This window comes from Nyctereutes procyonoides, unplaced genomic scaffold, assembly GCF_905146905.1.
Source record: "Nyctereutes procyonoides isolate TBG_1078 unplaced genomic scaffold, NYPRO_anot_genome, whole genome shotgun sequence".
Lineage (NCBI taxonomy): Eukaryota > Metazoa > Chordata > Mammalia > Carnivora > Canidae > Nyctereutes > Nyctereutes procyonoides.
Genome location: NW_026575049.1, coordinates 39,036,975 through 39,064,278, shown reverse-complemented (window position 1 = coordinate 39,064,278; position 27,304 = coordinate 39,036,975). Strand labels below are relative to the sequence as shown.

Below are 27,304 nucleotides of genomic sequence, written 5' to 3'. Positions count from 1 at the left end.
ATGCAGCTATGAAATGAGAAATATCTTTGGATTATATTGTAAAGGGATCACCATAATACACTGTTAATTAAAAAAAAAAGAGGTACTGAGAAAGAGATGTAAATATCTACATATTTATTTGTATTTTTTATTAAAAAATGAAAGGATAAACCATAAAAATAGAGGTTGCCTATGGGGGAAGAAGAGAATAAGTGAAGGAGACAGGATACCAGCTGAGTATACCTTGCTGGAGCTTGCCTAACTTGGAGCCTTGTAAATGTTTACATAGTAAAAATACAACATTAAATAAAGCCATCCCTAAAAATCAGAAGTAAAATAAAATAAATGAACTGCATACCTGGGTGGTGGCATAACCAGACAGAGGGGAACTCTTCCAAGTGACTTTAAGACACAGCAACGTGACTGTACATCCCTGACGGGTTTTACGTCCACACTCTGCCTTAAAGACAAAAAGAATTCTAAACAACCAAACTCTCTTCAGTCATTACGTTGTGGGAATGATGGTGATAGCATCGTTCTGCGTACTGTGGGATTCACCAAAGGAACAACTACACTGGGCAGTGGTTTATGAAGACTTGCCATGCAGCTGAAAGCAGATACGAGCACAGAGACAGACGAGGTCAATGCCCTGCAGCCCTGAATCGGTTCCATCTGTATGATCTCACGATGGACTTTACCTTTACAGAAATGCATCCTTCCCAACTCTGTCCCTGAAGAGCCCTAAAAACAATGGACAGCAAGCAGGTCTAGCACCCAACTGTGGTCTCTAAACATCAGGGGTCCTTAGAGAAACAGCTGCAACCAGATCAAGGGCAGGAAACGCACAAGATGAGCCTAGAACACCTTGTCACACCAGAAGGCCATCAACGTCCCAGGGTCATGTGAAAGGGGCTTGGCAGTCAACCTGGATTAACTTCCCTCCCCACCCCCAGCACAAATAGATGGAAACACACCATATATGTCTGCATCCATGATGCGTAAATGATAGTTTTTAAAAAACTATCACTTCCGGAAGACAGAGGAATCACCTTATTGAAAACCCTCTCGTTCTGCCTTTCTTATACAATGTACTGGGGAGCAATGAAATAAAATATAAGTTTCTCTTCACTGAAGCAGTCCAGTTAATGTACGAAGGAGGAAAGGACAGAAACAGAATGTTGCCATTTGGCAGCCCCCCATGATTCAAAGGGTCCACGCATCACGTATCACTCATCAGTGGCTATTGACATCACAGAGAGAGAAAAATAAATTACACAACCTCAGTGGAAGTCCTCCACCGCCTATGAGGAATTCTTGTCTCTCCTCAAAATAAGCAAAAACAAAACAAAACAAAACCCTCACAAACCAGGATCCCTGGGTGGCTCAGTGGTTGAGCATCTGCCTTTTGACTCAGGGCATGATCCTAGAGTTCTGGAATCGATTCCCGCATCAGGTTCCCTGCATGGAGCCTGCTTCTCCCTCTGCCTCTCTCTGTGTGTCTATGAATAAATAAATTAAATCTTAAAAAAAAAAAAAAAGAATCTGACAAACCTGGCATCCTAATTACCAGTTGGCAGGAATCATAAAGGTCAGCCTGACACAGTAAACAATAAAAGGGGATAAAATAATCAAAATTCAGGCCAAAATTCAGAAGCTATAGGTGAAATGGTCAAACCCCTTCAACAAAACATTAGGGAAAAATAAAAAGAGAAGGAGAAGGAAACTTAAGAGGACTTACTGACCCAGAGAAGCTTAACAGATCCATCAACTGCAATGTACAGGCCGCGTATGGGATCTGACCCAAACAAATTGGAAAATATACAAATCCTTAGACATAAATGTATATGGATAAGCGTTTGCATACGTCTCTCTACATATGTGTAATAATAGGAGAAATACAACATGCCTTGATATTTGATGATATTAAGGAATCACTGTTAAGGTTTTTTTTTTAGGAAAGCAATGGCATTGTGGTTTTCTTTCTTTTTTTCTTTTTAAGGAACTTAGAACTACATACTGAACAATTAGTTTATAGGAGAAGTGCTATGATGTCCATGATGCTGTGATAAATGATAAATCAAACAACTGGCAAGGAACTAGTTACACCTGGAATTGAGTGATGGATACATTTGAGTTCATCAGAATGATGAACTTTACTATATACATGTATGTTTTCCATAAGACAAGCTTTTCATCAAAATTGTGAATTTTTGCTAAAGAAAAAAAGCAGTTGGAATAAAGATTTTTTTCCCCAAAAGGTAAAAATCTGAGCTATCAAGCCACGAAGAGGTGTAGAGGAACCTTAAATACATGTTACTAGGTGAAAGCCGTCAGTGCAAAAAGGTAGCCTACGACAAGACAATCTGGAAAGATCAGCAGTTGCCACAGGTTGAGGTGCAGGGGATGAACAGAGGAACATGGAGGATTTTAAAGGCAGTGAGCATACTCTCTATGGCACCATAATGATAGATACATGTCATCATACATTTGTCCAGACCCACAGAATGTACAACTCTATGAGTGACCCTGACAGAAACCACAGACCTTGGGTGACTGTAACATATCAACGTTGATTCAGTCATTATCATGAATGTGCCACTCTGGGGTGGGGTGGGGGGGATATGGTTAGTGCAGGAGGACATGCGTGTGTTTGGGGACAGTCGGTGTAGGGAAACTCTGGACTTCCTGCTCAACCGTGCTATGAACCCAAAATTGCTCTGAAAATTAAAATCGATTTTAAAAAGTGAAAACCAGGATGCCTGGGTGGCTCAGTGGGTTCAACGTCTGCCTTCAGCTCAGGTCATGATCCCAGGGTCCTGGGATTGAGCCCCACATCAGGTTCCCTGCTCAGCAGGAAGCCTGCTTCTCCCCCTCCCTCTGCTGCTCCCCCTTCTTGTGCTGTCAAAGAAATAAAATCTTTAAAAAAATGTAAAAACCACTAAGTGTACACCAACTAGTTCATGACTTCAACTTATGTTATTACCAGAAAATACGTTTGTACCCATCACTCTGAGATGAGATGCCTACACACAGACCACGGTTAAGGAGTACCGGCAGTGAGGACTCACCCTCCCCAGCACCCAAAGGTCACAGATACATGCAAGCCCTAAACTGAGCCATCAGCAACCGCAAGAAAGTACAAGTTGCCCACCACGAGCAGCTCTGAGTCTTAATTTCAAGAAGGTGGCACAGAGAATTCGCAGGGCGGGATGACAGAGCCAAAGAAAGGCCTTTCAGGAGGCTGGTGGCAAGAAAGCGCGGTGGGATGGAACCGCAGTGGGTACTATTATGGCCGGAACACTGACGTCTCCGGCCTGGAAAAGACATCTCAGGGATCTCCACTGGGACTGACAGCGGAGGCTAAAGACGATCAACTGACCAGCCCACCCACGTGAGAAAATCTTCCAAGGAAGTCCTACAGGACTTTTTATTTTGCAGTTATTTACTTGAAGGAATTGTCTGCCCAGAGCCACCTTGGGGCTCCTCTTTAGTGCAGCCCGAAGCCGACCTGCATTTGCTGCGCCAGCCCTATAGCTGCGGGGCGAGCCAGGGGACATGGGCCAACGCCGGCGAGGCCCTCTGTGGCCACCGTGCCACCCAGCCTCGACGCTGGCGGATGCCCTTCCCAGGCATCTCCTTTCACAGCTACATCCTCCCTGTTGGGTCCGGGCATGGGTTCCCGGAGGCCAGGCCGAGGGAACGGACCGACGGGAGGCGGGGGCCGGCGGAGGCTCACCCAGTCCTCCGGGGCCCGCCAGGAGGAACTCCTGTCTCCCGATCCTCTTGACGATGGGCCGCTTCTCCTCGCTGCAGTAAGGAAACAGGTCCTGGGAGAAGCCAGTGTTGTAGTTGAGGATGATGTACTGCGTGGTCAGAGCCAGGCACAGGAAGTGGCCGTCCACGGCCACAGCAAGCGGCTGCTCCGGCGTCGACACCTCCCTGACGATCTGAACCCGGTCCTCGTATACCAGGAACAGCTGGATGGTCCGGCGCTTGACCGAGATGATGCAGACTTCCACGCAGAACGGGTCCCCGCTCACGGGGTTCTCGTTCAAGGCCAACGCCACGGCCCCTTTGATGCGTGCCCCTGAGGGGACGGGCTCCAGGCTCATCATGTTGAGCAGGGTGATGGAGTTGTCACACAGCACCAGCAGCCTGTTGAGGGCCGAGGCCGCTCGCAGCTCGCTCACGGGCTTCCGGAAGCCCAGGTGTCGGTGCAGCTGCTTGGTGGCAGAGAATGTGGCCGTCCCCGTGGGAAGCGCCCGCTCCTCTAACAGGAAGTGGTAAACCACGCAGTCCCCGGTGCCCACGTACAGGTTCTTTCCGCAGCACTCCACGCACTCGATGTGCACCCGCTCCTTGTCGCCCGCCAGCAGCTCCCACTCCACGGCGGAGACCAGCGTGAAGGCCTTGGTGCTCATCATGTCTGCGGTGATCTGTGGGGACGGGGACAGGAAGATTAATGCAAGGTAGCCAACCACAAAGCAGGACCACGTCGGGTCTCAGTGGATATGCCCAGTTCCTCAGTTATGAGTTCAGTGGAGGGAAACCATTCGACCCTGTTAAGAAAAAGCTCTCCCTCTGGGTCTCCTTCCACCAGGCAAATGGAAGACCTCCCCCCACACACCCCAGGATAGCACAGACACACGCTTTCATTCATTCATTCATTCATTTATTTATTTATTTGGCATGCACTTTTAATTAGGGCCAACTTGCCCGTTCTTAACAGAGCTGAGATTTACATGGAGCCTCCTCAGGTTGTTCTTGGGAGACGTACCTGTCAGCAGAAGACAACCACACATATTCACCCAGAGACGACAGAACAGAAATGTTATGGAAACAGGCAAAAATGATCCCCCTTGATCTTTCCCTGAGCTTCTCTGGCCACCTGACTTAGCATTTAAGTGAAGTGGGTCACAACTGCATCAGGTGGTTAAGTATTACCCCTGGATCTTGTCACGAACACTGAGGCAGGGACCACACCTTGAACCCTGTGTTCTTTCCAGCATCATACTTGGCTCCCCAAGTAAATGTGTTCATGGTAAAGACATGCCTCAGATCTCTACATCTGTCAGGTAAGGAGCTGAGGTGTCTGGTGCACTTGGGAGAAGGTCACTGACACGTCAGTTAATGGATGACCTCCACTGGGAGGCTGACTGCCCCAACCTGGGGCCCTCACCTTCCTACCTCCTCCTCTGAAGTCCTCCTCTGAGGACTCTGGTTTCACACTCGACAAAGTCAGAGGCCGCAGAAACGAGCAAGACGGCCTTTCCATCTAAAACCCAACTTAGACAATACTTTTTTTTTTTTCCACTTAAATGCCAATGAATTAAACACAGGTATTGAAATGTCCTATGTCTAAGACATCCTAAGTGCCTGAAAGCAAGGTATCACGAAATACTACTGCCTTCCCCGCTTGATCAGTACAGGCTGCCCTTCAGGAGCTCCGGAGAGCGAGGCTGCGATTGGGGTGTGAAGCATACCCTTCCCTCTGCAGAAGGCACAGAGGTACAGGCTTCGGGCCCTCGCCAGCGAACTCCCCTACGTCACTCTCCCAAGGTGTAGGGTCTTCCTGTCGCACAAGAGATAAACTAGACACGTTCGTGGTGAAAATACAGAAAACACCCATATTTAGTCTAAATCCTGGATGGAGGGAGAAGGAGAGAGGGGAGAGCTAGGGCTGTAAGAAAAGCAACTGGTTTATTAAACAGTGACAGGATGAGTATTTAAGAAGACGTGCAACACTGTTTGACTACATGGTAAGCAAGGCGACCCCAGTCTTGCTCAAGTTCCCCAGGACAGGACTTAAAAACAAAAGTTCAATGTAGTTTATAAGCAGCACCACGTCAGCCTCACGGCAGCTAAGATGTTGCTCCTTCTCTCCACCCTCTTCACAACAAGTTAGACATCCACCCACACACCAAGCCCCGGCGGGGGGTCGGGATCTGGGCCCCAAGGGGCCTCACCCATGGGCAGGTCCAGCAACAGGCACACAGGCCCCTGCTGCGGAGCCCGGAGCCACCCCCCAAACCCCTGCTGAGGCTGCAGAGAACCTGCGGGGCGCTGACCTGGGCGGGAGTACACAGGAGACAGGGGTGTCCAGTCATCCCCGGGGGAGGTCCCAGCAGGCCACTGGAGCCCACAGAACCAGAAAACAAGACAATCTGGGTCTGGTCACAGCAGGGGCAGCCTGAAGAGAAACCTTCCTGGGCTGGGCCTGCAAGGAAGCATTGCAGGGGTGCTCATCTGGGGGCGGGTACAGCCCCTGCAGCAGGGGGCGGATGGGAAGAGGATGGAGAAGAACGGGGAGAGGACGGGGAGAGGGGGGAAATAAAGGAGAATGAGGAGGATGGGGGAGGACAGGGGAGGATGGGGGAAGATGAAGGAGAACAGGGGGAGGACGAGGAAGGACAGGAGAGTATAGAGGAGGATGGAGAGGATAGGGGAAGATGGGGAAGACGAGGGAGGATAGGGGAGGATGAGGGAGGACAGAGGGAGGACAGGGGGAGGATGGGGAGGACAGGGAGAGGACATGGGAGGACAGGGAGAGGGCGGAGTAGAACAGAGAGGACGAGGGAGGACAGGAGAGGACAGGGGGAGGATGAAGGAGGACAGGGAAGGAGGGGGGAGGACAGGGGAAGATGGGGGACAGCAGGGCAGGAGTGCGGCTACCCCAGCTGTGTGGGAGGCATCTGCACAATTCCATGGCTCTCCAGGAGGAACCACAGTACTGAGGCTGGATGTCCCTGCCTGGCGAGAGAAGACTGGGAGAGAGGCCCATGAGAACCGCAAAGGGCCTTAAGGGGGTTGTGTGTAGCAGGAAGTTAACCAGGAGCTGTGGGAGCACCCCAGCTGGGGACCTCACCAGTGTGCTCCAGGCACCCCCAATGGACCCACATCTCCTCCCAGGGTGCAGCTGCCCCAGCACGCTTCCCTGCAGAGAGAGCCAGGACAGCAGGCCACAGTGTGCGGGGAGGGAGAAACCAGAGGAGCCTCAGAGCCACCTTCAGGAAAACTGAGGCCGGCCTTCCAGCAGCCACCAGAGTCTGAGTCACCAGAGAAGACGTCATCATTTAAGAAACCTGCCACCAGGAGGAGCAAGGGAGCAGAGCTGCCGGGTCCAGGCCCAAGCACCAATCAGCCTACCCCGCCCCCCCACCCCCACTGACCCCCATCTGCCCCTCCCACCCCCTCCTATCCCCACAAGCGCCCAGCTACCCCCACCAACCCCCACCTACCCCCTTCTACTCCCACCGACTTCCACCTACCTCCACCTACCCCCTCCTACTCCCACTCACCCCCTCCTACCCCCATCTACCCCCTCCTTCCCTCCTACCTCCATCAACCCCCACCTACCCCCTCCTACCCCCACCTACCCCCTCCTACTCCCACTCACCACCTCCTACCCCCATCTACCCCCTCCTTCCCTCCTACCTCCATCAACCCCCACCTACCCCCTCTTACCCCCACCAACCTCCACCTACCCCCACCTACTCGCACTCACCCCCTCCTACCCCCATCTACCCTCTCCTTCCCTCCTACCTCCATCAACCCCCCCCACCCCCTCCTACCCCCACCGACCTCCACCTACCCCCTCCTACCTCTACCGCCCCCACTGGCCCCCACTGGTTCGCAGCTCGAACACCCTCTCTCAAGGCAACTTGTAGGGATTGAGGGAGGTATCCGCTACCATAAATATGAGTGCGGCAACGCACAGCCACAAGGAACATGATAAACCAAGAACACATGCCACCACAAAGACAGCAGTAACTCCTCCAAAACTGAATTCAAAGGCATGAAATTTGTGATCTAGCTGATTAAAAAAATCAAAGTAGCTGCTCTGAAGAAACTCTGAGCTACAAGAAAACTCAGCCAGTTCAGTGAAGCTTTGAAAAAAATTACATGATCCAAACGAGATTTTACCAAAGAAAAAGAAATCATAAAAAAAAAAACCCAATGGAAATTCTGAGGCTGAGGAACTCAATGAGTAAAATGAAAAATGCAATAGGGCATCTGCAGTAGGGTAAAGTGTATGGAGGACAGAAGTGGTTAGAGATTGGAGGAGGATGAGGAGAAGGGAATAAAGAGTGAAGGAAGCCGGAGAGAGATCAACAGGATTCCACCAAAAGAACAGATGCTGGAACATCTGCAGTTTTCAGAAGAGAGAATGGGGCAGAAAATTATTTACAGAAATAATAGCTGAGAGTGTCCCAAACCTGGGGAGGGAAATGGACATCCAAGGTTACTGAGCCAACAGGTCACCCTATTATCTCAATGCAAAAAAGACGCATTATCATCAAACTGTCAGAAATCAAGGATAAAGAAAGAATTCTAAAAGCAGCCAGGGGAAGAAACATTGTGACCTTCAAAGGAACCCCATTAGGCTATCCAGGGATTTTGAATTTTTCCCTCACAGGCCAGGAGAGTCTTTCAACTGAGAAATGGGTAAAGGTGTGTGTGTATATAGGCAATGGAATATTATTCAGCCGAAAGAAAGAAATGCTGCCATTTGTGACAACATGGATGGGTCTGGAGGGCATTATGCTAAGTGAGATCATTCAGACACAGGAAGACAAACACTGCACGATCTCAATTATATGTGGTACCTAAAAGAGTCAAACTCATACAAATAGAGTTAAATGGTGCTTAGCAGAGGCTGGGGGTGGGGATACTGGGAAGATGTTGTCTAGGGCACAAACTTGGAACTAGGGGATAGATAATACAGCCTCCCAATTATCAGCAATGTGTTATAAACTTTACAGTTGCTAAATCAGGATCACACAAGGGTAACTGAAAGGTGACGCAATAACATTCTGGTACCTAAAAGTGGTTTACTCCTTCAAGCAGCAGGGAGATTTTCTCCATGATCTAATTCATAGGATAAACCCACTCTGAGACAGTATGAATCGTAAAAAGGTAAAGTGTAGGCCAAACCACTCTGTATTATCATTAAGTCCAAGTTACTGGGGGTCTGAAGTCAGAGAGGTTTCAACATGGTAACAAAATTGAAACTTTCTCTAAGATGTACAATTCATATTGTGATCTCAAATTGATCTGAAATTTAGCCTAACTTTTTGATAGAATATCACCTTAAAAGCATGGCTATCATTTGAAAGAGCAACATTTTAATATATTTCTCAAAGCTGCAAAATTCAGAGCTAGTGAGGGAAAGAGACTGAAAAATACTAGTACGCTCACAGACAGTAGTTCAAATAAGAATAACACTACAAACACAATAAACACTTTTAAGTGTGCAAAAAAAAAAAAAACAAACCCACTGCTCCATTTCCCAAGAGTATCCCAAACACATTAAGGAAAAAGGACTAGAAAAGTAAGCAAGTATGTAAAACAATATGTACTAAGGACCAAAGTTAAAATATTAGTAATGACTTTCCACTACATTGAGAGCCTACACACCCTGCTGGTAACATTAGAATCTAAGTGAGCATCTTTGAAAATGCTAATGGAAAAATATTAATTTTCTTTTACAGGTGTACACAGAAACATTATCTTCTAGTTCACACCCGTAGCCACTGTGAAAGGCTCTTGCTGCTTAGCATCTTCCCTCAGATTCTTTGTTTCTTAAATCTCAACTCAAGTATGACAATTTCATTCTTTCTGCTATATCCCGAGCTGGGCAGTGGAGATTCTGAGGTTACCCATAAGCTTCAAAAATGTTTTTCCATGTTCTTGACTTAAGATCTGTAACAACAGTTATACAGGCTCCTACAGGCCCAGAAGAGAGCAGATTCAGATGAATTTATAAGCAATGCAAGGGCACTGGCTATATTCTGCTTTCTTTTCTTTTCTTTTTTTTTTTTAAATTTTATTTATTTATTCATGAGAAGGAGAAGCAGGCTCCGTGCAGGAAGCCCGATGTGGGACTCGATCCCGGGTCTCCAGGATCAGGCCCTGGGCTGGAGGCGGCGCTAAACCGCTGGGCCACCAGGACTGCCCTATACTCTGCTTTCATGGACACTGTCCCAGAAAACAAGCACCATGTCCACATGGCTCTCCTATCAAGTTCTACCAAACATTCAGGAATCAGATAGTACCAACTCTAAATAATAAATCTTCCGGAGAATTAAAAAAAAAAAAGAAGAGGAGGGGGCACATATCCCACTTCCTTTTATAAAGCCAGTATAAAATATAACTTTAATATCCAAACCCAATAATGATATAGGAAAAAAGAAAATCCTAATCATTCTTACTTATAAATCACATGGAAAAGTATTAAATATTAGCACCCTGAACACACACACACACACATCACATGGAAAAGTATTAAATATTAGCACCCTGAACACACACACACACACACACACACACACTATGAATAAGCTGGCATGTGATATTGGCTTAAGGTAATAAAATCTGTTGATTTATCACATTTACAAAATAAAAGAGAAAAAGCGTAAAACAAGGAACAAGACTATTGCCATCTGTTATGGGTAGATTATGTCCCCCCAAATATGTTAAAGTCCTAACTCCCTATTACTTGCAGATAGGATCTTATGTGGAAACAGGGTCACTGAAGATGATCAACTTAAGATGAGGTCATTAAGGTGAGCCCTAACCCCATATGACAGGTGTCATTATACAACGGGAGAGATCTGGAGACAAGACAGACACACATAGTGCAAAGACCGGGAGACGGCCATCTACCAGCCAAGGAATGCATGAGGCTACCGGAAGGCTGGCCAAGAGGACTGCAACAGAGTGTCCCTCAAGAGAAGCTAACTCTGTCCTGCTGACACCCTGTCCTCAGACTTCTACGCTCCAGAACCATAAGGCAATACATTTTTGGTGTTTATTTTTTAAATTTATATTGTTTAAGCCACCCAGTTTATGGCACTCTGTTATGGAAGCCCCAGCACACTAATGCACCATCTCTATCCAGCATCATATTGGAAGTTTCTGCCAGCTAAAGAACAGTTATGAAACTGAAAACAGAAACATAAAACTAATTATTTACAGATACTATTACTGTTTACATGGAAACTCACAAATAAACTACTAGAATTACTAAAATTTTAGAAATATTGTTTAATTTTAAAAATCAACATATTAAAGTAATCTGCATTTCCATCCACAGACACTTTAATTATTAAAAAAGATATTTCAACAGTATTAAAAATTAATTATGAAGGAATTATCTAACAAAGATGTAGATCTTTATGGAGAAAAACATAAAATCTTACTGTTCAGCATTAAGAAAGACTAAATTATAATCCCAGCAGATTTTCCTGCAAAAATTGACAAGCTGGTTTTAAAAAATTGAAATGGCAATTAAAGTACCTATATCGTCAAAACCATCCTGAAAATGAAAAACAAACATGAAGGACATACATTAACTGATTTCAGAAACTGCTATAAAATTGCAATAATTAAGATAACAGGAAAGACAAACAGATCAATGGAAGAGAAGATCAAATCAGACCTACACATATGCATGAAATTGGTTTTTGACAAAAGTGCCAATACCAAATACCAAAAGTCATGGATAAATGGTGCTGAAACAACTGGATAACCTAATGAGGGGAAAAATTTACTTTAAACATTCCTACCTCACACCAAATACAGAAATTAATTTGAGATGAATCAAATTATTTTAAAAGCAAAGGCCAAAATTATTAGGCTTCTAGAAGAAAATATCGAAGAATATTTTTGAGACCTTGAGGTATATAAAGATTTCTTAGGATACAGAAAGCACCAACCATAAAAAAAGTTGATAAACTGGATTTTATAAAAATTAAAAACTGTGTCCCCTGAAAGGCATTGTTAGGGAAGTGAACATGGAAGCCTCAGACTGGGAGAAAAATTTGCGGTATTATATATCCAGCAAAGGGCTCATATGTAGAATCCATAAAAACTTCTACAAACTAGTAATAAAAAGACAAACTTATTTTTTTAAAATATGCGAAAAAGGAAGGTATACAGAGGCTCCTGGTTGGCTCACTTGGAGGAGCATGTGAGTGACTCTTATTCTTGGGATTGAGTTCAAACCCCATGTTGGGTGTAGAGATTACTTAAAATAAATAATCTTGAAAAAAAAAAAAGAGGGTATATGAGTGACCAATAAGAACATGAGAAGAGATGTTCACCATCATTAGTCGTAAGATAAATTTATTTTAAGCCATAATGAAATAACATTTCACATCTCTTAGAATGGTTACAATTAAAAGGATTAAATGTTAATGGCAATGCTAAACATTAATGAGGATGAAGAACAACTAAAAATCTCATACTTCTTTGAAAGATGTATAAAATGGTATCATCCCCACAGCTGACATCATACTCAAAGCTGAAAACTTAAAAGCTTTTCCTCTAAGACAGGAACAAAACAAGGATGTTCGCTCTCATCACTTTTATTCAACATACTCCTGGAAGACCTAGCTGCAGCAATCAGATAAGAAAAGGAAATAAAAATCATCCAGATTGGTAAGGAAGAGGTAAAAGTGTCAGGGTTTGCAGATGATGTGATACTATATGCAGAAAACCCTAAAGACTCCACTGAAACAAACCGTTAGAATAAGTGAATTCTGTAAAGCCACAGGGAACAAAAGTAAACAGAGAAATCTGCTGTATTTCTATACATTAATAATCAAGTAGCAGAAGGAGAAATTTCAAAAAATGTATCATTTACAAATGCATCATAAATGAAATACTGAAAAGTAAATTTAACTGAGGAGATAAAAGCCCTATACTCTGAAAACTACAAAACACTGATAGAAGACACTGAAGACAACACAAATGGAAACAAATCCCATGCTTATGGATTAAAATAATTAATATCGTTAAAATGTCCATACTTCCCAAATCCGTCTCAGATTCACGTCAATCCCTATCAAATACCAATAGTATTTTCCATGGAACTATAATAATCCTAAATACACCAGAATTTGTATGGAACCACAAATGACTTTGAGGAGCCAAAATAATCTTGAGAAAGAACAAAGCTGCAGGCATCACAATCCTAGGTTTCAAGATACACTACAAAGCTGCAGTAATCAGAACAGTATGATGCTGGCACAGAAACAGACACATAGACCAACAGAACAGGACACAGAGACCAGGAATAAAACCACACTTACATGGTCAATTAATCTATGACAAAAGAGACAAGAACATACAATAGAGAAAAGACAGTCTCTTCAACAAATGGTGCTGGGAAAACTGGACTGCTACATCCAAAAGAATGAAGCTGGACCATTTTCTTACACCATACACAGAAATTAACTCAAAAATGGATTAAGGACCTAAAATACAAGACCTAAAACCATAAAACTCCTAGAAGGAAACATAGGCAGTAACCTCTTAGACATCAGCAACTTTTGTCTAGATAGGTCTTCTCAGGCAAGAGACACAAAAATAAGCTATTGCAACTATGCCAAATAAAAAGCTTTACAGTGAAGGAAACCATCAAAAAAAAAAAAATGAAAAGGCAACCTACTGAATGGGAGAAGATATTTGTAACAATATAATATATATCTAGTAAAAGGTTAATATCCAAAATACATAAACAACTTATATAATTCAACAACAAAATAATAATATGATTGAAAAATGAGCAGAGGACTAAATAGACATTTTTCCAAAGTAGACATACAGATGGCCAACAGACACATGACAAGACGCTCAACATCACTAATCATGGCACGATGAGACGTCACCTTACACTTATCAGAATGGCTGGTATCCAAACGACAAGAAATAACAAATGTTGGTCAGGATGTGCAGAAACAGGAACCCTCACAGATTGTTGGCAGGAATGTACACTGATGCAACTACTATGGAAAACAGTATGGAGGTTCTTCAAAAAAATTTTAAAATACCATACAACCTAGTAATTCTATTACTGGGTATTTACCCAAAGAAAATGAAAATAGTAATTCAAAAAGATTAATGCACCCTTATGTTTACTGACAATAGCCAAGATATGAAAGCAACTCAAGAGCCCACTGATAGATGAATAAAGAAGATACGATGTATATGTTACATATACATGTATATGTGTATACATATAAATATTTTGCAGTATTAGTCAGCCATATAAACATGGATGGACCTATAGAGTATTATGCTAAGTGAAATAAGTCAGAGAAAGACAAATATTTCACTTACATATGGAATCTAAAAAACAAAAACCGAAGAACAAAAGACAACCACCCCCTCCCCCAAAACACAAAAAAGCAGAGATAGAACCATAAAACAAACTGATGGTTGTCCGAGGGGAGGAGATTGGAGTGAGGAGTAAAATAGTTGAAGGGGATTAAGAGATAAAAATCTACAGTTATAAAATAAAATAAATTAGTCATGGGGATGAAAAGTACAATGTAGGAAATATAGTCAATAATATTGTAGGGGCACCTGGGTGGTTCAGTTGGTTAAGTGTCTGCCTTTGGCTCAGGTCATGATCTCAGGGTCCTGAGATCGAGCACTGCGTCAGGCTCCCTGCTCACCACCAAGTTCACTTGTCCCTCTCCTTCCCCTTTTGCTCCTCCCTCTACTCTCTCTTGTTCCTTCTCAAATAAATACATATAATCTTTTTTAAAAAAATAATATTGTGATAACACTGTGTGGTGAAAGATGGTGACTACACTTGCTCTAGTGAGCACCGAGTAATGTAGAGAATTGTGAAATCATTACACTGTACACCTAAAACTAATCACACTGTATGTCAAGTACATTTCAACTTTAAAAAAAAATGATGTCATCGCTGTGGAAATCTGATGGATTTTTATAAAGTTAAACATGCATTTTTCCTGTTCCTCCACAATTCCACTCTGAATGTTTCCAGTCCGCAGAAAGACCTTTACCAGAATGTGCACAGCAGCTTTATTCATAATAGCCCCAAATAGGAAACAGCTCAGTTTTATTCATTTGTATTCATTTCAATGTGGGGTATTCACATGACTTGGAAGTAAAAAAGGAATAAATTACTGGTAAACACCAATATGAATGAAATAAAAAACAATGAATGAAAAAAATGATACACCTACTGTATATGTTCATTTAGATGAAGTTCAAAAGTAGGCAACGCTCCTCTCTAGCGACAGAAATCAGAATGGTGTAGACCTTGGAGGGAAGGGGGTGACCAAATGGAAAGGGACACAAGGAAATATCGGGGGTGACAGAAATATTCTAGACCTTGTTTGGGGTATTGGTTACGCGGGTGTGTTAGATCTGGCAAAATTTACTGAGCTGCGCACGTAGGGTCTGTACGTGCAATCAGGAAAAATCCTCACAGGAATACACGTGTGTGTAACTGAACATGCAGATTATAAAATTCATATGGCAGAGAAGGGCCAAGTAAGTAAGACACTTCTGGAAAAGATAAGTAAGGAAACTTGACTCAACAGATAAAAGGTAACATAAAGGTATGGCTATTAAGATAACGGGGTACAGGTATGAGGCGAACCCAAGAGAACATGTCCGGCTCCAGGAAACAGATGTGCATGGATGGAACCTCAAACTATGACAGGGTGGTACTGTATATCATGGGGCGTACAGAGAACCTATACATGTTCAATAATCAGTGCAAGACAACTGGATGCCATGAAGAAGAAAAAAAAGAAACTTGACTCCTTATACCATTTTCAAAATTATTCCAGGTGGATTAAGATCCTTAAGTATGGAAGGCATAACTTTAAAACTTTGAGAGGAAAATATGGAAAAAATGCTTATGACCTTCGGGTAGGGAAGAATTTCTAAAATAAGGTATATATATAAAAAAAGTATAAATGCCAGGAAAAGAGATAAGTTCGTTCACGTTAAAATGTAAAATCTCTGTTCTTCAGAAGACACTGTGAAGAAAGTGATAAGATGGGAAAGGACACTGACATCACATATCTGATTTAAAAAAAAAAAAGAGATCCCTGGATGATGCAGCGAACTGCTACAGAAAGAAAATAACAAAGATCTCATAGATGAATGGGCAAAATATGTGAGCAGGTGTCTCGTAGAAGAGGAAAGGTGAACGGCCAACAGACATGAAAGAATGCTCAACCTGATTTCATCATCTAGAATTGCAAATTGTAACTACAGTGAAACTTCATTTTATACCATGAAACCGACAAAACATCTGAAGTCCCATGACATCGGCTAATTGCAAGAACATGGAGCAATGAGAACTCTCCACTGCTGGTGGAAGCTTCCAACCTGTCAAGACCTTTCCGGAGCTATGCAGAAGCTCTGGACATCAGGAGCAGGCCAGCAATCCTACTTCTAGGCATATGTTCTTCAGATTTTATGTTCACTGGGCCATAAGCAAGAACATCAACCACAATCTTGTTTGAGACAGAGGAAACTGGGAACAGCTCATGTTCCTGGCCAGGACGGAGCACTAAACAGCAAAAGAGCTGCAGCTACAAACAAGGATGGATCTCAAGCTAAGGGGCAAGTTGCAGAGCACGCTACGCTGAATGATAGGTATATAAGGCTCCGTAAGACTCAGAAACATGACCATCTATCTAATATAATGTTTAGGGCTTCAGCCATATGTACTAAGATCATAAAGCAAAGTAAGGGAATGATAAACACAAATCCAGGGAGGCAGGATGGAGAATAAGTATAGGCTGGATTCCAAACGTATTAGTAATGTTCTGTTTCTTTAGCTCAGGTTGCTTTTTTTTTTTTTTTTTTAAAGATTTATTTATTTACTGGGGGAAAGGGCCAGAGGGAGAGAGAGAATTGTGAAGCAGACTCCCTGCTGATCATGGAGCCCGATGCAGGGCTCAATCCCAGGAGCCTGAGATCATGACCTGAGCTGAAATCAACAGTCGGATGCTTAACCAACTGAGCCACCTAGACACCCCAAACTGAGGCTGCTTTGTTATTATTCCTTATGTCTTAATGTAGACTATATTCTTTTAAGTGTACTGAATAGCAGTTAAGTTATATGTACACACACACACACACACACACACACACACAAATTCTACTCATTTCCCCAAACCAGCTTACTGTAGAAATAGATATAGAACCTCAGCTTAATAAACCTAAAGAAAGGCACAAAATCCACGTTCCTGATCTAAAATTTCATTTAATGAAAACACTTATCATTGATATAAGTGGTTTACTCATAATTTCTTAGTTCATCTAAACCCAGAGCTTACTTTACAGTGTATCCATATTTACAAAGTTCAATATAGGGCAGCCTATCAGTTATTTCCACAAATCCCCCTAGATTCTTGGAAGACAGAGGAAAATACTAACATGTAATACTAACATGAGGTGCCCAAGAAGGTAAATGCCCTGCACGTTCTGGGGTCCCAGCTCCCACGAGGCCAGCCTCTTCCCTCCGGGACCTCTCCCCAGCTTCCCCTTCCATATAAGTACAGGTGACCCTTGAATAACTCTGGGGGTAATGGATGCCAACCCCCAGCACAATCCAAAATCCGTGTATAACTTTTGATTCCCCCGAGAGCTTAACTTACTAATAACCTGCTATTAACCGGAAACTTTGCTGATAATATAAGCAGCAGATTAGTACATATTTGTAGGTTTATGTATTTTATATTGTATTCTCACAATAAAGTAGGTTAAAGAAAATATTACTAAGAAAATCATAAGGAAGAGAAAATACATTTGCAGTACTGTATCTATGGAAAATATCCAAGTGTAAATGGACTCGTGCAGTTCAAACCTGTGTTTTTCAAGGGTCAACTGTATCTCCACTCTTATTTTTCAACCAGTTCGAGACTGGTATTAGTAAGTGTCTTGTTCCCCTCTTCATTTTCTCAGTACTAACTCCCACCAAGGCCAGGCCTCATTTTTAAAAAGTCATAGAGAAAGAATAAACATGGACTATGACAATGTTTGAAAGAGATTATCTGCATGTGGAAAGAGGCTTGTAGATCCAACATTACAAGATTAAAAATATATACATATATATGTAAAAAACATGTACTCTTGATCTGGGACAGAAATACATTCTGCTCTAAGAATGCTATGACAAAGTGACATTAAGATGAAATCTTTACCAGTAATTATTATTCTTGAACCAACAGAATGATGCTCTGTTAGCTCCTGTCACAGAATGTGCACAGAGTATGAGAACAACCTCAAGATAGACACAGTGTCCTATGTGTCTGCAAAAAATCTCACATTGGAGAATGACATCAACACTTTAAAATGAAACAGACTCTTTAGAGCTCTATCAGCTCTACGTGCACCAGAGATTCATCACCTTGGAGGGTAAAAACTCAAAAACTCATCAATGTGTTTGACAGCCCTCTAACAGGAGGTGACCTCCTATGACAAGCTAGGGATTAATTCTTCATCTACGTTTTAAAAAGGATAAGGGATTAATTCTTCCTCTACATTTAAAAAGGATACTCTACCTAAAGTTAGATTTACTATTTTTCTCACTTTACATTAATTTCTTCTGAGTTTCTGATAGCCCATTTTAGATGAATAGAGATCAAACGGTCATCCTAATGTTTGGGCCTGAGTCAGGCCAGGTTCAAAGCCATAGGTGAGGATGAGCAGGAACACGGACCTCATGCCTAAAACATCATGTTGTCACTATCCTTAAAATGCTTCAGAAAGGATGCCACTGCCTAACAGCTAGACTCTGAACTCAGCAGAAGTTATGCAGCCCTTAAAAATCCAATCCTGGCCAATCTTTATGCTCCTGTGTATAAAGACAAGTTACAGCTATTGATCTATTCATATCAGTCCCTCATTATTAGTCCCTTGCTTCGTTATTATTCAGCTACATTCAGTTCTGAATTCTTGAGTCCACTAGCTGCTTGAGTTTGAAAGTGCCAGTACCTGCGAATGTCACAAACCAACCAGTGGTGAAGAGGGGTCCTGAGCCAAAACTATTCTCCCAGTACCTTTTTAAGAGTCTGAAACCATTAGTTAGAAAATAGTTATCATTAACCATGATGGTTTGTTTGAATTTAACAACATAAGAATCTCTAACGTAAAAGACACTGCCTCATCTACATCTGCCAACTGTCGTCACCTGTACACATGGAAAGAAGTAATGTGTGAGGGTCAAAGCTGGGGCTGGAAGTGGGCATGGGGGACTGCAGACTTACCCCTAACCATTCACGGGTTCATCATGGGAATTCAGGCATTAGGTAGAAGTGTGCCTGCATTCCTAAATCTTCCTGTGATTTGTAGTATTTCTTTACATGGACTTTTAGAAAATTTTGATTTGCCATATTAATAAAGGACTTTCCTTTTGTGGAAAAAAAAGTTTCTTAAGAATTTTCTCACTTATCCTGGGTAAACATACTTATTGAGAATACGAAGCCATAAGCAGATACCAATACCCATTTCAGGGGAAAATCTTTGTGAAAACTGAAAACACCAGCTCTAAAAACCAAACGTAGAGGGGAGTTAAGCCAAGCCATCATCCAGCCTCACACCCTGGGAAAGGGGTGGGAGGGAATACAGAGCCTCCTGGGCTCCATCAGCTATTTCAGCTATTTTCAGCTGCATGCCAATGGATTTTTACATTGGTCCCCTGTGATCAGGAGGGACAGTGGAAACGCAGAGGGTGGAGCTGATAGCACATCATCATGGGGGAGGAGGAAGGGTCCAGAAGGGAGTGTTCCACAACACAGCACAACCTTCTGCCTGACTCCCAGATTGTTTCAGGCTGGTCCTGAGGGACATTTTGGGTAGGAAAGTTAGAAGCCTTCGAGAGGGCCACATTCTTGGTCCCAGCCATGGAGGCTGACCTGATGCCTGCCCTGGGCCAGCCAGAAACATTAGATGATAGACTTGGCTAGGTGGAGGGCATGTACTGGTATCAGCCCAGCTCAGGTCAGCTTACTACATAAAGCAGAAACAGTACGGGCAGTGGCTCGGGACCTGCTGCCTGGTGTCCAGCCTCTGTCTCTGTACCTGCTGGCCCTGAGCACCACTCTGACCTGCCCATCCTCCTCCCTCCCACTGCACGCTCATCCTGGGCATCAGGCTGGGCAGGAAGCTGGGATTGGACACCCATTTTTTCCTTTGGCCTGGAAACCTCTATTTCCTTTGTTATGTTCCTGACTGAATGAATAGCCAAGTCACAGACTCAAAACTCTCTCTTGGGTGGGAAGAGGCAAATCTTGCTAGCCAAAGTTCTTCCACTGCAAGCTACCTTCAGATGCTTCCTTTGTGCTAAATTAGCAAAATAAAATGTTAATCAAAGTCCTTTACTAAAACAAAGTGCTAAATATCCCCAATTCCTATGGGTGCTGACAAGTGACTTCAGTCTGCAGAAATAATACATTTAATAAAACACACCAGCATCTTAAAAGTTTTAGTTCACACATTAAAGATGAATTATGATGGTCTTTGTGGGCCCATCAGCTCTCTTCTTAGGATACAAATTGACTATAACTAAAATCAACATAATCTTGAGGTTAAGAAAAAAAACATGACTTATCTTAGTAACCACTCGAAAGTTAGATGAGAGTTGATAGGACTTAAGGGCTCAGTGGTCACAAACAATTTTTAATGATAAGAAAACTTGACATTTTTGTTTCTTAAACTGTGACTGGGTCTTCTGAAAAATCTCCCCTAAATCCTTGAGGGAATATAGCAAGGGAGTTAGGGGACTGGGCATAGGAAAGCAAGAGAGACCTGATGGAGAAGAAGAGAACATCTCTGTCCTGGCTCCGCAGGGGTCTGGCAGGGGTATCAGTACTGGGGCTTGGGCAGAGGGATCCAGCAAAGTTCCAGCAGTTTCCCCTGCTGTTTCGGGGGTGAAAGACAAAGCTATGAAAAGCTTTGCACCCTAAAATTAAAATGGAATTAAGGCATGCCACCACTGTGGTGTTCTAGACAAAAACCCATCATACTCACTGCAACCTCATCATGAGAAAACACCGGACAAGCACCAGCTAAAGGACAGTCTACAACATCCCTCTCTTTCATGAGTTATAAAGGTCATGAAAAACGAAGACTGAGGAAGTGTCACAGATCAGAAGCCAAGAAGACACGACACCTAAATGCACTGTGGTGAAATTGGATCAGAAGCAGGATCACAGAACAGAAAACAGGTATGTGAGTGGAAAAATCGGTGAAGATGAATAGAGTGTGTAGTCTGGTTATAGTATTGATGTTAGCGTATTAGTCTTGATCGCTCTACCACATTCAAGGTGTTCACAAAAGGGGAAGCTGGGGTAGACATATATGTGAGCTCTGGACTCTTCTGACTCTTCAGTAAACCCAGAGTGACTTCAGAACAGAGAGTTAAAAAGATAAATGTAATCATAGTTTATTAGTTTATCATCTTGCCTTAGAGTAATCGAAGAGAATGGAGCTCCTAGACTCTCCTTTGTGAGCAGGAAAGGAGATGCTCAGAATGATCTGTGTCAGTAACCGAGAAGGATGGAGGGTAGCCCGCCATGCCCTGACTGCCACAGGCTCCGGGAGTGGTTTGGTCAGCTGCTTTATAGAGTTACTTTCCGGGGTGATTTGTCTCAAGTTTGGTGTCCTAGCTTAAAATGACAAGTATGAATAATACCTATGAATCAAGCTTTTTTTTTTTTTTTTTTGAAGTTAGGATAAATGTGAACGGATTCCCACTGGGCCCAAAATCTGATATATTCTGAGCTTCAGGAGAAGCAGGCCAGTATAGGACTCGGATGAAGAGCCGTGGGGCTCTGCGTCAGCAGAGGAAAGGGATGAAGGCTTCCAGTGCCCTCTGTAAGGATTCAGGCCCCAGAGCCAACCTGGCAAGCGGTGCTAAAGCAGGTATGAGCCACAGCAGGCATTCTCAATATTAATCTGGGGACCTTGAGCTCTCATGGCTTGGGCACCTGCTTGAGTTTAGGCAAGTTACTTAAAGCCTCTGGGCCTGATACCTCCTTGTAAAATAGTAATTTAGACTGCACTACATGCTTCCCCCACACTATTTTTCTAGCTCCTTTGCAGGAAGAGTAATAGTAATAGTACCAGAGAGGACTGAAGACTTCTGGAAGGCTCACTGTGTGCCAGACTCAATATTAAGAGCTATCTCCATGCTCACAAGGAGCCTGTCAGAAAGTACTACCATTATTCCACTCTGCAGAGAGGGGAACGGGCTTAGATAGGCTAAACGACCATGAGAGCTGATTCCAACCAAGGTAGTTCAACTCACGCACCCACACCCTTAAGCATGGAGCACACAGTCTGCCCAGGGGTAAAGACTGCTCCAAGTATGGGCTGAGTTTGGGCACCAACCACCCACAGCCCTGGCGGATGCCTTGACAGCCACCTCTTGAGAGCCCCAAGCACTGGGTTCGGGTGGTTACTGCATATTGGATAGAAATGATTTTCTTTCACACCCACGGTTCTCTGACAGGTGGATACTATTATGGACATGCAGATATGTTTCAGTGGCTCAGTCAAGGTTACTCAGCTATAAGGTAATGATATCAGCTTCCACCCCAGTGCCTAGTTCTGACTCCATGGTTGTATTCCTTCCACTCTGATGACAGAAGGGGGCACGTTGATTTCAAACCGGTCTTAGAATTCAGTCCTCCTAAAGGAACCGATTACTCCAAACATGAGGCCACTAAGGTACCAGGTCTTTAGATGTCCTGCAGTAAGCTCCTCCTCAGGAACACCTGTTCTCAGCACAGCCCTACCTTTGCCATCATGAGTCCAGAAGAGAAATGCTATTATCATCCCTCAGCTTACCCCTTGCTGCCACACGGCCTACCCCTGCTCCGTGGCCCCCTAAACAACGCTAGTCATAAATAAATGCCTCTGACCATGTGGAATTCAGTGTCAGCACTGCCTTACTATTTCAGATACAGAAATGATAGATATGTTCACACTTTTCCCCACTAGCTAGTAATTTTATCAAAACAGGATATATGTTCACGTGACATAAATAGTTCTTACAGGAGAGTACCCCATGCTGGTCCCTGGGTTCTTCACTAAGTTCTCACAGCCATCTGCTTCCTGACTCAATCTTGAAAGTTGCCAGGAATCAACAGCAAATGTATTGACATGCACCACAGACAACGTTTCTGTCTTTTGATTAGGGCCCTGCCTGACAACCACTTCAGGTTATCTCTGCACTCATGTGACAGAGATAGTGTGAGACTAGCTACAGCACAATAAACCTGCTCCAGTGACCCAAAAGTATATCTTATAAAAGAAGAAAAAAACACAGCTAATGTCTAACGTCTACTCTGTCATCTTGATATTATCCTGGCGCATTCCTATATGTAACTATTCATAGTTGGTATCCATTTCCTTGGCAACACTCATCAAAATTATTCAAATACATGTAAATATATATGTAAGTGTATACATAATATATATTCACTACTTATACACACTACATATATTTATATATACACACACACACACACACACCCTATTTGCATGTTTACGGTATACAGATGTCTATATGTGTACATATCCTAGGTATATATAAACATTTAGGTATACAGGTACAAACACACACATGTATGTACATGTTATGTCTATGCATGTATATATCACATACATCCTAGAATATTACTGCCAACAGTTATAACTAAAGGGATTTGGGAAGTGAAGGAAGAGCAGAAGAGGACCAGAGCGGGGCTTGGGTCTTAAGGGCATCTCCTTTAGAGCATCTCCTCAATACTGGACCTTCAAAGAGCTACAAAAAATTACCGAGTGCCTGCTGGAAGCTAGGCAATGGTCTTACTTTACATTCGGTATTTTTTTTTGAGTCTTTGATTTCCTCAATAGCAGTTACTTGACGATCGAGAAAAGATCTTGCTTTCCAATTATCTGCAAGATTTCACAACATACTCAATGAGTGCTCCTGTTCTTTTGCGTGAAACAGTCAAGCTTGTCTGGGGCAGCCCCGAATTAACTTGTTACTTCTACGTTCATTTAGTAGTTACATGTTTTTTAATAAAGAAAAACAGGTCAGGTTTGCCACAGAGGAGATGAGTTGTAGAGCCCCAGCCAAATTATTCCAGCAGTATCCAAACACCTGGCCGCCACAAATGATTACTTTAATGTATTCCTAATGAGGACTGGATTCAGACCAAGATGAAGATGCTTAACCCAGTAAGGAAAATTTCCTCAAGTTTTCCTAAAGGATCACACATTTTTAATATTAGTGTGAAGGAAGAAATTATAATACTCACTTTTTTTTTCCCCTTTCTCCCTGATCAGAAATGCTAGCTGCCAATCAGGCCTAGAAAATCTAGCGTTTTTAAAATTGTGAGCTCTGTGCTTTTAAAACTAGAGGAAGAAGCTCTTGGAGCAAGGGCTGCTCTTCACAGTCCTGAGCAGAGGAGAAAAGGCAGGGGATCTGAATGAAGGTGAAGGTGACTGCCACACCTCTCACACGATTTCTTTGTAAAATGTACGCTGTGATGTGTACAGCAAATTGAAACTCTGAACCCAAACAGTCTAACTCTAGAGCAGAATATTCATTAAGTTAGCAATTTCTCAGAGCATAAAACTACTGATTTTTCAGAGCTGGGATACAGCACTATATTCTCATTTACATTTATTAATAATCTACCGAGCACCTACTAATAAGTCCCAGGCCCTGTGCCAAATGCACATTTTCTTATTGGAACACATGCATCTTTCCACTACTTTGATGGGGGAAATCGGAACGCAGAGCATCCAGTAGACGGCCCAAGGCTCACAGTTAGGAGGCGGCAGGGGCAGGGTGTGAACCCAGAGCTCCACGCGGAGCAGCACTGTCCCCCTTATACAGAGGAACTGGAGCCCGGGAAGGCACGTTGCAGAGAATTCCAAGGGATTCTGGTCAGTGCTCTCTCTGGTGGCACGCATCAAAGACGCCAGCCACTTCGAGGACCGCTGAATCTGCTGGGCTGGCAGAAATGCAAAGGAAGCAGCCAGCCCCGAGTTCCTTCCTATCTGACCGCAGGCCCACAGGCCGGGAGCTTCCTGGGCAGGACAGAGAGAGGGCGAGGGAGCCCACCGGGAGGGAGCGGGGGGGGGGGGGGGGGCGCTGGGCCCTGACAGGTCAGCCAGTGCACCCTGCCCCACACCCTCCTCGGCACTTCGGCCACTGCCTTCACGCGGCTGGAGGCACACAGGCGGCTGCCCGCCCTCACTCCGGATGGGCGGGCGCCTACCCACGGGCGCTCCGACAGGTTCCGACCCCAGCGCCCCATTCAGTCCACTGACAAGCAGCGGCGTGCACCCCCGTTCCCGGCAGCCAGCCGGGGGGTGGGGGGGTCTGAAGATCACCCAACAGCCCGGGGCAGAAGCAACGGCAGGTGCAGACAAGTGGGGAGCACAGCGCCTGTCTTTAGAGTCGGACCCATGTAACACCCAGGAGGCAAGCGGCAGCGCCCGGCTGGCACCTGCACCTCCAGGAGGCCGCGGAAAGGAAGAATCCCGCAGGGCCGGCGGCTTCCAGGCCCCGAAGCCGCTCTCCTCCTCCGCACCACACCCCTGCCCCGTCTCCCAGTTCGGGGGCCACGACTCGGGCCCCAACGTGACCCGGAATCCCAACTCTGAAATCCCAGGAGCTCCAGCGACGGAACCAGTCCTTACCCGGGGCGGCGGGGCGGCGGGGCTCCGGGCGCAGGGGTGGAGTCCGGGGCTCCTCCCCCCAGAAAACCGAAAGCCTCCCCCAAACCGGGGACTGGGTCTTCCCCGCCTCCCCCGCCCTAAGCACGCACACGCCCCGCACCCTCCGCCCCCGCTGACCCCCCGCGCGGGCGCACCTGTCCCAGCCACGCGCACGGGCACACTTGCCCTCGCCAACGAGCCCCCCGCCCCCGCCGACACACCTGCCGGCCGCGCCCCGCCCCCACCCCAGGCGCCCCTCCCTCGCCGCCCCCCGCGGCCCCCCGCGCCCCGCCCGGCCCCGCCACCGCCCCCCGCGCTCACCCGCGCGGCGCCCGCCGCCCTCCGCCGTCCCGCGCGGCCCTGCGGCCTGGGGCCCCGCGCCGCCCGCCGCTCCCGGCCCGCCGCTCCTGGGCTGGGCTGGCCCGGCCCCGCCGCCGCCGCCGCCGCCGCCGCCGCCGCCGCCGCCGCCGCCGCCGCCGCCGCTTCCCGTCACGTGGGCCGGCGGAGGGCGGGAGCGGCGGGCCCCGCGCAGTCCAGCAGGGCCTGCGCCCCGCCGCCCCGGGAGCCCCCCGAGCCCCGCCTGCGCCCCGGCCTCCGTTTCCTCCCCCCGCCGGCCCGCCCCGGGGCCGTGTAGCACCTACAGCATCGCCTGCACGGCGTGGCTGCCCCGGAGCTGCTGGCGGGGACTGTCTCCCCCACCGGCGCGCACAGCTTCAGGAGAGCACGGGCCCCGCCTGGGCTGTTCACCCCCAATTTCCAACCCGACGCAGCGCTGGGCAGTGCGGGCTCTCGGGAATCCCTGCTGGATGAATGAATGAACCGGCCAACCAGTCCGGGAAAAGCCTGGCTACGCTGCCGTCTCCCAAGGTCGGGCTTGCAGAGTTGACGCGCTCGTGGTGTTCACGGTGGGGCTGAAAGGTCCGGTGGGGCGGCCGCCGCCCACCAGCCCCGGGCCCACCGGCCCCAGGCCCACCAGCCCCAGGCCCACCGCTGGCCCAGCGAATCCGCAAAGGAATCCCCAGAGAGAGCTGTATATTTGAATGACGTGTTTATTTTAAAAGGGAGTCCTGGGTCTATCTTACCCACTCTTTTTACTAAAGCCTATCAGTACCTGTTCCTCTGTGTCACCAGCCACAGTGAAGAATCCTGGGGTACCAGAAATCCATGAACCTGTCTCTTCAATATATAGTCCAAATCCAATGTTGAGATGAAACAATTAGGAAGCTCCCTCCATCGTTGTCAGCATTCAATTATTAGCATAGAAAAGGCACATTTTTCTCAATGGTTTTTCCTGACTTTAGAATCCACCAGTGACCGATGGCCTCAGCTTTCTTCTGGCCCCGCAGGGACTGTAAAACAAAGATATTATCCTGAACCAGGAGGCAAACACACTGCATTCTACTCTGTGGTCTTGTTTCAAAGGGAGGACAAGTGACACCCCCACCACTACGACAAAGGTAAATGAATGAAATAACCATCAAGAAGCAATCTTCTTGTGTGGCTTGTCCTTCACTCCCCCAACCCCCCCCCACCCCGTGAGTTCATGGCCACACACATGACCTACCCCCAAACAGTGCTTCAGTTCTGCCCAGTGGAACCAGCTTAACCTCTGACTGGGAACTGGTTTCCCGAAGTGTAGAGAGCTATGACTAGCAGTTGCACTTCAAGGCCTAGCTCAGTGAAAGGACTCAAGTCTAAGGAGGCCAGCAGCCAGCGGAGCCAAGGAGCAGAAAGGCACACAAGCAAATCCAGCCCAGTCTCATTTTGCCCAGGCTCAGGGAGAACATGTGAGTAGTCATCAGCTAATCACTGACAGAGCTGGGCC

The 27,304-nt window shown here is 45.4% G+C and overlaps 1 protein-coding gene across 2 annotated transcripts in view; it reads right to left on the bottom strand.

Annotated features, from left to right (window-relative positions):
- TGFBRAP1 (transforming growth factor beta receptor associated protein 1) overlaps positions 1–25,870 on the bottom strand; it is a 60,886-nt gene extending 35,016 nt beyond the window's left edge. Inside the window, exons 1-2 of one of the 2 annotated variants that reach the window (XM_055328521.1) lie at positions 25,801–25,870; positions 3,716–4,415 (exon numbers count right to left, since the gene is read on the bottom strand). In XM_055328521.1, the coding sequence (XP_055184496.1) occupies positions 3,716–4,403 (688 nt within the window). In that variant the 5' untranslated portion in view covers positions 4,404–4,415; positions 25,801–25,870. Of the gene's footprint in view, positions 1–3,715; positions 4,416–25,461; positions 25,482–25,800 lie in introns of those variants that run through there. The other variant, XM_055328520.1, reaches the window with a different exon arrangement.
- Positions 25,871–27,304: the final 1,434 nt, after the last annotated feature.